Source organism: Penicillium cinerascens (genome assembly GCF_028974065.1).
Source record: "Penicillium cinerascens strain IBT 15544 chromosome Unknown contig_1_segment0_segment0, whole genome shotgun sequence".
NCBI classification, from domain to species: domain Eukaryota; kingdom Fungi; phylum Ascomycota; class Eurotiomycetes; order Eurotiales; family Aspergillaceae; genus Penicillium; species Penicillium cinerascens.
The window spans coordinates 227,806-237,642 of NW_026695287.1; the positions used below are offsets into that span (position 1 = coordinate 227,806).

Below are 9,837 nucleotides of genomic sequence, written 5' to 3' on the forward strand. Positions count from 1 at the left end.
CCCCGCGTGGCCTTGTAACGTTAGCTCCCTCTAGCGAAAAGTTAGACACCTCTTCGTGGTGCTGGAGACTAGTACTCAAACGACCGTTTCGAGGAAGCTAAGATCTACATTTGACTTTTGTACTTTAAGTGCTTATAAGACTTTATGCCATTTCCAAACTCGCAACTATGTATGAATGTCTAATACAGGTAAAACGGCTGGTCGCTGGTTATATGCCGTTGTCCTGAGACAAGGCTCGTAGAACCCATGCGTCTTTGAAAAAGTCACAAGTAGTCTATACGTATATATATGGAACATCGGTAGTATCTTGCCTGACGTGCTTCGCCATCGGTATAGAAGAGTTAGCTTAAGTCATGGGTACGGAATTATTCTTGAAGAGCAGCCTGAGTCCAGTGTGGGACAACAGAAGCGAAGATAGGATAAAAGGCCTTGCAATTACTTAAGTTCTACTCCGGTGAGAGCCCAGTTAGCTTCGGTCATATAGCAAACCCTCTACGAAAGCTGTCTCTGTGCAGCGGCACAATTAAGACGATAACATGAGCTTATTCTTTGGAGTATTGATGGCAGGGAAGGGTGAAGTAGACGAAACGAGTCAATTGACTAAAGAAATTGGACTAATCAAATAGATGTGTGATAATCTTCCTGGGCCAGAAAATCAATATGCTCAAATGACGAAATGCATAGACCTTTTATTATTATAAAGGTCATTCCTTATTCCATTGAGTTGGCTTTACGTTTAACTGGACATTGGACTATATGAGTTATAACTTCATTGTTTTTTATTCCAAGCGAGCGAGGCAACGGCTCAACAGGGTCAGTTCACCAGAAGAGGCTTGGACACGAGAAAAGGACCTAGTTAGCAACCAAGTCCAATGACGGTGGTTTATAGGGGTCACGCTATAAGTATGGCAGGGTACGAGCCTCTTCGTTGCTTAGTAGGATTTATTCTTCCGCCAAGCTCCTCCTTTCTTCGCCGTATAGTAAATACAAACGTCCCGCGGCCTTCATGATGGACGGCTAGAGCGATACTATGGGGCAATCCACTCTTCCTACCTACACGACACTCTTGGCGTCAGAGTTTGGGGAATTGAAAATCCTTGATGACTTGATCCGCCTGCGTGCAGCAGACGCTATCTAGCATCCCATCCTCGCGTATCCCCAGTCCGAAGATGGCCCGGCATCCTACCGGTCTTACACCGGATAGGACTTAGATACTATAATCAATCAAACGATTGCGAGACTAGATAGCGATGGCGTGCAAGCGGTATGTATGTAAACGTCCTTTTACGCGGTGATGCTAATAGTGTGGTATGCTATATAGGTCTATGACTCTCGTCCAATTGTAGCACTCCTGACGAGGTTAGATCTCGATATGGTCGTCACATTCTTGGCTCTGAGTCGACTGGGCTATACGGTTATGATGATCTCGTCTAGACTGTCTAGTTCGGCGAGCGTTGCCCTGTTGGAGACCGTCGGCTGTGAGACGATCATATATGGGCGAACGCCTGCGATCCGCGCAATAGTGGGCGACATCCTGCGGCAGAAGCTCCTAAAATGTTCTCCGATACGCTCGTGCTCCGCGAGCAATATGGCTAAGATACACCCCGTGGCCCTCCCCCGACAATATAACCCCGAGGACATCGCCCTGATTCTCTATTCCTCGGGATCCACTGGTAGTCCCAAGCCGATTTTCCTTTCGCATCGTGCGCTTATAACCCATCCCCCCAGAGGTCCCGGACTCACCACGTTCAGTCCTCTGCCTTGGTGCTATCTTCACGGCTTGTCCACCGCTTTGCAGGCTATATATATGCGCAAGACCGCGTATATGTGGAATGCTGCGCTACCACTCACAGCGGCGAGTGTTATCTCCGCGATCAGAGAGGCCCAACTGGAGCTCGTAGCAGCAATGCTATATATGCTCTAGTTGCTGGCAGACCACCCGGGCGGGATTTCGGTATTGAAGGTATATAAGCTAGTCGCGTACGGAGGCGCACCTTGCCCTGACAGTCTGGGGGACCGTCTCGTTCTCGAGGGTGTCTATCTAGGAGGTTTATTTAGCCTGTGAGTGAACGGTGATGCGAGCGAATCGCCTGCTAACTAACGGTTAGGACCGAGGCGGGCTTAGTGGCGGAGTCAATCTCACGGCCCCTGGGCGACCCCTTCTGGAACTATTTAAGGTTTTTCGCCAACCTCCGGTCCTATGTTTGGATGAAGCCTCGTAGTGAGCGCCTCTACGAATGCGTCTATCTGGCCGGTCATTTGGCCTTGACGACATCCAACTTAGATGAGCCCTATAGATCGTTCCATTCCTAGGACGTCTTTAGCCCTTACCCCACGATCCCAGGCCGCTAGAAGTATGTCGCTAGGTTGGACGACCGCATCACCCTCGTCAACGGCGAAAAAGTGTGGCCACTTCCGACAGAAGGCTATATTAACTAGTATCTCTGGGTCGGCGAAGCGGTCGTCGTGGGGATCGGTAAGGCCCTCCTGGGCCTCTTGATCTGGCGCGCCAAGGAGGCCCCTAACGCACCGCGGCTTCCGGACGCCGAGTTCCTCGAGACAATCTGGCCTCACATCGTGGAGGCCAATGCTTGGGCAGAGGCCTTTTCTCAGATATCACGTGATACGGTGGCTATCCTCCCACATAGCGCCGAGCTGCCTCGGACTGATAAAGGTTCTATCATCCGAGCCTAGATCTATCGTACGTATGCCGAGCGGATAGAATATCTCTTTGCTAGGGACGCCGTTCCTCATGGCGGTTACCGCCTTGACCTGGCGGCGACGGAAACTTGCCTCCTCCGACTGTGTCGGGATGCGTTGGGGATCCCCGTCTCTTCCGCTGCTACTAATATATACGTCGAGGGTGTGGATAGTCTTAAATCGATCTAGCTACGGCGTTTGATTATCAAGCAGTTCCGGTTCGATCGGCATCGAGTGCCTAGTGATAATGTGGTGTGGGAAAGCGGCAGCATATCACAGCTCGCCCAAACCATCTGCTCCTTATAAGTGGGCCTAGGTTCTGCGGCGCGCGACAATGGTACATTAGTCATGGCGGAATGGATTGAGAAGTACTCGCGGTTTGGAAAGCATCTCCCGCACCGGGAGGTCCTGCCCGAGTTAAAGAACGTGGTATGTGAAGCCGACTGGGTGTCTCATGGCATACGTCTAACGGTATATAGCTTTTGATAGGAGCGACTGGCTCGATTGGCGCGTACGTTCTGTTCGAGTTGCTAAATAACGAAACGATTACGACGATCTTCTATCTAACGCGACGGCACTCGCCCTTCGATGCCGTACTAGGCGGCCTGGCCGAGAGAGGCCTCTATGTTTCCCGTGAATAAACCACCAAGATCGTGGCCTTGAACGGCGCGCTCGACTAATAGGGCTTTGGCCTGGATACAGAGGAAGACATCCTTGGATATATGCACGAATCGGTCTCTCTCATCATTCACGCCGTATAGCCGGTCAACTTCCACCTGCCTCTCTCCTTCTTCGAACCGCACGTTCGGGGCCTCTATAACCTGATCGAATTCTCCCTGTCGGTGAGGAGGCCCGAGCCTGCGGTTATGATCTTTTGCTCCTCCGTGTCTATGGCTCTGGGGGCGTCCTCCGTGAAGGTCACCGAGGAGCCTCTGCGCCTAGACAGCGCGCTGCTAGGCTATGGGCAATCGAAACTCGTGGGGGAGCATATGGTGAGCAACGTATGTCGGTCGGGAGCAAAGGCCTTTTCTCTCCGGATTGGATAAGTCTCTAGGCATTTAGAGACGGGCTGGTGGAAGGAGAGTGAGGCGCTACCCCTCATGATCCGTTCCGCGATAACCCTGAAAGCCCTCCCTGAGCTGCCCCATATATATTCGTGGCTCCCCGTGAACACGCTTGCCACGGTCATCCTCGAGATCGCTAGGGCGTGTTCTATGCCTAGCCGCGACTATGGAGCGGATTGTGCATACGATCGCTCGATAGTGACCCTGATAGATGATTCGATTTACAATGTGTGCAACCCTTGCGAGTTCTCTTGGACTGCGTTGCTGGACAGTCTCAAGCAGAGTGGGTATGATTTCGAGATCGTGCCGTTCGAGGAGTGGATGAATTTGCTTCGTGGGAGTGAGGCGCGAGGCGAGGAATAGACTAACCCCGCTATCAAGCTGATCTATTATTATGAGCTGTTATTTGGTGCCAACGTGTCCTGCGGTCGCCTGTGCCGGAAGCGATTCTTGACTAGTCAGGCAGAAAGGGACAGCCGGACCCTGCGAGATGGTTGCGTAAATCTTGTCGAAGATGGCATCCTGAGGCGCTATGCTCAAATGTGGTTGGCGCGGTGGGCGGTCGTGTGAAGCGATGACAATGGATTTGTCGAGAGGTACTGGTTTTGAGAATAGCATCAAAAATAGACATTGACTTGAGAGGGCTGCTTTGTGGATGTACGAGGCCGATGCTACGGAATATCTAGACCTTTTGCCAATAAGCGGACATTGATATGCCTGCGGTGAATGTAGCGACTGATCTCTTGGCATTGCGGTCCGCCCTGGGTGATTTAGGATCTCCTTCAACGACGATTTCAGCGCCGGACGGTTGCTGAGTCCTTCGCTCCGTTCTCATAAATACAGGGACATTCGAAATTGGCTTCCATGTTTTACACAGCGAAACTATCTCAAACCCTAACGCCAAGGCTGTGGTGAAACCACCTAGTTCTGATTTAGCTAGCCTATAGATCGCCCCTGCGGGTCATTTAGAAACCGTAAAATATCTGACAAGATCAATACGCCAAGTTTCCTGTACTTATGTGTCTTATAAATACGCTTTCTGCCAATATTGTCTCCCCCCTCCGGGGCCTAGGCGGCTTGCACTTCCGACCACGTTGTTCCTCCTACCTTACTAGAAACGGAGCATATTACAGTGGCGGGGTGGCTAGCCCAATTAATTATCTTCGCCAGGTCTTGGCAGTGGGGCCTGGAAAGAGTCTCTCTGTTTGTAGTGGTCAAGGAGAATCACTGTACTACTACTACTGTATTAGACAGGTTCTGGGGTAGAATTTTATCGAAGAGAGGATATATGTCAAATATTCTAAATATCTATCCAATCCAACGATACTCCCATGCGATTATTTTGTGTGGCACATAGGACTTTCCTCCTTCGTACAATGGAACCAGGTTTTGGCGGCCTCGACGGAATTCATGCTTAGGCTCGAGAATCGACACTTGCCATTTCTTGGTTTTTCCCCGGAGATTCATTGTATAGACCGGTGTTAGACTGTCTTTCTTGGATATGGCTCCTCCAATGCCAATAATATCGTAGCTGTCCAAGCTTTGAATTCTTGAATCCGTCAAAAAGCAAAACTTTGTTTGGAGAAGACCATTACCATTCAATCTTCGAGATTTTCTCCCTTCAAGATATAAGAATGCATTTCCTTTGATGATATCTCGTACATTGAGAATGATTTTTGGCAGTTTGATTTTCTCCCTTGTGGAATCTCTCCATCCTTTAGCGGGCAGAATCACTTCATGGCGCTCCTTGTTATAGCGGTGATCGGTACGTAGGCTTTCGCGTAAAAAGTCTATTCCATCATGGAATAGGTCACCCGAGAAATCATTTGCATAGAGAATGATATAGGCGGACTTTTTCTTTCCAGGCCGGTTCGCGACAACATTATCTAGGTCAGCCCCAATCAGAACTGGCTCAGCGCCAAGGTCAGTTGCTGCTTTGAACCATGCCTCATCCTTGAATATCGATCGCCAAAGTCGACTTGATGTATTATTTTCAATGAAGTGCATTGAGTTTGCTATTGCCTTTGCCTGAAAGGGATCGGGCTTCACAAGGTTAATGATTATGTTCAGGATCTCACGTGGAAGGTTTGACATCTTAAAGAGGTTTTTGTATGGTATATTCCAGAATGACTTGATACTAGCACTGGCTCTTGCTAGATCCATTTTATTTATATATAATCATCTCCACTATTTAAGCTACATATTACTACTGTGAGCCATGTAACGCCTCACGAAATTGCGGCGCCGCAATTTTCTTTCTCTCGGAATTTTGACAGCGCTGAACTGGTGCCTTTCCCACATATGAAAATAGCTGACTTGGAATGACATCTTATCCTTCAATATTTAAACGGTTGAAGTGACAGTGATGACCCCACGTTGAGGCACGCGATAGTCCATCCGGTATTTACTATTCTGAAATGTCTCTCTTGCACAAATCCTTTTTCTCTTGTCAATGGTGGTTAGTTAGATTTTTCCACGCTCGGTTGTCATTGAAGCGCTTGTTGAATATTTCTTGTTAGTAACCGACTGTGCCTTGATCAGTTTCCTCAACCTTTAAGTTGCTGCAGAAAGAGAGCTGACTTTGTTACATACTGTAGCACGATCGTTTTTCGTGACTATATATTATGTTGACTAGATCGCTAGTTTTAATCCCGACACATCATGAATTGCGATACTGTAGCAACAATGCAAAGCAATGTTTTATTGTCTCTTCTTCTACATATATTTACTGCCTGAGCATTGTGCTTGAAAAAAGCCATCTTAATGTATCAATATGACGGGCAGATCAAGTTGGCCATGGAGCTACTTGAGCACGTGGTCGCAGTGGAAGGGAGAACGCTTGACGAAGAACATGCTGATCGACTAGCGTCTCAGGAGGCACTCTGAGATGCGAAGTGGTTGAAGCGTATTAATGAGACACATGAGTACAGGAAACTTGGCGTATTGATCTTGTCAGATATTTTACGGTTTCTAAATGACCCGCAGGGGCGATCTATAGGCTAGCTAAATCAGAACTAGGTGGTTTCACCACAGCCTTGGCGTTAGGGTTTGAGATAGTTTCGCTGTGTAAAACATGGAAGCCAATTCGAATGTCTCTGTATCAGGATAGGACGCTCGTAGCAACGATCACGCCGACCCGCATTTGCCCGGAGAACGAAATGGTATACTCGTCAGGAAACGAAACGACCATTGTAGCCCACATGCTCCGATAAGACGAAAACAAGCACCGATGAGCGGCTGCTGCTGAAGTGTTTAGCTAGAATACATGTCAAGATTTTGATGGGCTTCTACGTTTGAAGTAGAGCCTTTCCGATCTCGTCGGATTGATTGTGAAAATTGGAAGCTCTCAAAAGCACTTCGGTACTTCCAATTAGTCTACGCCGATTTCATGCAGGTTGAACACCCAGGGTTCAACATTGCGGTTACACCATGACGAATTCCTCAATTCCTCGCTGCCAATTCCTCGCCGTAAATATATCATCAACAATGCGACAGTGTCATTCAAAATGCCCGGGTGTAGATCATAGGACCGCATATTTAAAGTCTCGGCGTGGGGAGATGCAATCAATTGCAATAGTGCCTGTTCATTTCGCATTCTCCTATACCCAGCATTGACAACTCCGCCTCACTACTATGTCTCAAACATTTAACGAGTTGAACGGGGACAGGCATTTAATCAACGCATCACTACTTGATCAAATAGTCAGGAAATTCCAGGCGCTTTGCCCAATACGTACCGGTGCCTGTCGCAACCTCTTTCGAAGAAAGGATAGACTAGAGTCTACCACATTCTCACTACAGTACAATCGAGAAGCAAAGCAGACTTGCGTTTGCCCGCCCGAAATTCAAATCTCTCGTCCTAGCAGAGGCCAGTTCTAATAGAGACCAAAAGCACTTCCAGGCTAAATATATATAACATTCTAGCCCAGTATTCCATCTACAGGCACGGCGAGAATACTACAGTTCCTAAAGCGCTGGAAATGTTAAACGAACTTCATCGGCCTCCACATCGACCCGGAACCTAGTTGTCTCAACTCTGAGACTAGTTGTAACAGAAAGTAGCTTCCTTCATTGCTTTTGTCTCCTCTTCTTCGAGCATCAACGTCACTTCCTATTCCCATGCTTAGCTTGGTAAAGAAAGTCGGCGGCTCCCACTTACCGTAGGATGATCTGGAGGAAAGGTCGACTGGAGAAAGCGGAGGTCCCCACGACGCGAGCAGCGAATAACGATAACGTGCACCACCTCCAAGCCAAACCACTTGGTCAACCGTGAGAGAATCTTTGGCATGGTTTTGACAGGATAGTGTGCTGGCTGTGGTCACAAGATGTGTTGATGGACAACACGAGGATCCGACGGGAAGACCCAGACATCAGGCAAATGACTGGTACTAGGTTTTATAACTGTACCGTCGCAGTCATATAATGTCAGTCAGCAATTGTCGCCGACACAATCCTATTAAGGGGAAAGTGTGATGAAATGTGTCGGTGGACGGTACGATTAAATGATAAGCAATTATCATAATCATATTGAGCATCACGTTACGCATCCCCGACTTCATATGGTTGAATTGAAACAGAACATCAAGCACGAAGCAATCATTTGGCTGCTAGGAAATCATGAAAGTTGGTGGCATAGCATCGTGGTACTATTTTCTGTATTCACATCACAACCCTCAGGGAAGGACGGATAAAAGTAATGTCTTGATGGTCAAGAAAGTCAGTACACCTATCCGAACTGTCTATAAGTATCTTCTAATTTTGCATCAACAGGAGTTCTTTAGAAGCAGCACACTCAATACACTTATATCTTGCGGTGATTTCATGGCCGGCTTTCGACCCCCTACTCCGTCTCCAAGCTTTATCGACATAGATGCCTCGGTATGTTCCTCTCCGCCGATGCATTTGGGGCTCGTCTGACCGTTCTTAGGAAGTACTCCGTACGATTGCGACGCTCAACACGCGGAGTGTTCGAGCGGAAAAGATTATTGCAAAATATGAATATGACCTGGCTGCAGTACGACAGTCGCTAGCGTAGACCAGCAACGAGCTCGACGAGACTGTCAAAGTGGCCGAACTTCTCTACGATGTTAATCGAAGGCTTGGGACCGTCACGGACTACCTCCTTAGATAGCATGGAATGGCATTGGGTGACGAGGAGCCTAAATCCGTCGAAGTATTGATTAACTTAGTGGTAAGGCAAGCCGAAGCAGACAAGCCACCCAACCTTGAGGATAGGAGCGGCAGCATTGTTGCAAATGACACCGCTCGGTCCCCTGAGCTGGGAGGTCGGATCATGTCGCAATGAAGAGGCGTGTTGCGGGATTAGTTCTATGTAGCTGGAGTGGGCTCAGTAGTCAACAATGAGAAGGGAGAATGACGAATTGTATCTCACTTAATTCTATCTGGGGAATCATAAACTGTAGAATTCGCGTAATACCGCTTAATCCTCAGCGTAGACTATTCGAAAAGGTATGAGGCCCCTGACCACTCTGTTAGTAGGCTCACTTTGAATTTGTTTGCGGTGTACTCTCACGGATTACAAAAGCTTGCCATCTTTAATAGGGGCCTTACCTCGTACGTAAATCTCGATCCAAATCCAATACGCGCGATTATCATCGGACACTCCGATATAGTAAGTCCTAGAATCCTTCGAGCGCAGAGCCTTACACGTAAGTTGCAGTTAGCATTGTCCATCGACCGGTCTGTGTCGTTGGAGTAGAAGAGCCTTGCCTTATACGTTGGTTTACTTCCCTCCGCCATGGAAGAACCTATTGCGGAGGAAGACCGTACGAGAAGATCCCGAGCGCCCTCGCCGGAAGAAATGTGTCCTGTAAAGCTACTTGACTCGCAATCCAATGCTCGCCTAGTCAGTCCTCCCATCGAGTTAGTTCTACGTCACAGTCTAACGAGGTATCACAAAGCCACCATAGAGCTAAAAGAGTTGCGAAAAAGGTTTCTGATTTCCTAAGACGTGCACAAAAGAGGGTTTCTAAGCTATTTTGCTATCGCGAATGAAAACTGCTCGATAGCTTAGGTGAGAAGAGCGGTTACAGTCGCGAGCCAATGTCGTGGA

General features: G+C 48.2%; 2 protein-coding genes across 2 annotated transcripts; one reads left to right on the top strand and one right to left on the bottom strand.

Moving 5' to 3' along the window:
- Window positions 1-1,372: 1,372 nt before the first annotated feature.
- N7498_001668 (uncharacterized protein) lies at window positions 1,373-4,127 on the top strand (the record flags this gene model as incomplete). The annotated part of the gene is made up of 9 exons (XM_058448730.1): window positions 1,373-1,703; window positions 1,935-2,061; window positions 2,109-2,241; window positions 2,440-2,628; window positions 2,695-2,863; window positions 3,017-3,129; window positions 3,180-3,293; window positions 3,462-3,701; window positions 3,765-4,127. 9 exons carry the CDS (start codon window positions 1,373-1,375, stop codon window positions 4,125-4,127), a joined length of 1,779 nt encoding a protein of 592 aa, XP_058311074.1.
- Window positions 4,128-7,806: 3,679 nt separating this feature from the next.
- N7498_001669 (uncharacterized protein) lies at window positions 7,807-8,052 on the bottom strand (the record flags this gene model as incomplete). Its single annotated transcript, XM_058448731.1, has 2 exons — window positions 7,807-7,875; window positions 7,924-8,052. The coding sequence occupies 2 exons, from the start codon at window positions 8,050-8,052 to the stop codon at window positions 7,807-7,809; spliced, it is 198 nt and encodes a 65-aa protein (XP_058311075.1).
- Between the last annotated feature and the right edge of the window lie 1,785 nt (window positions 8,053-9,837).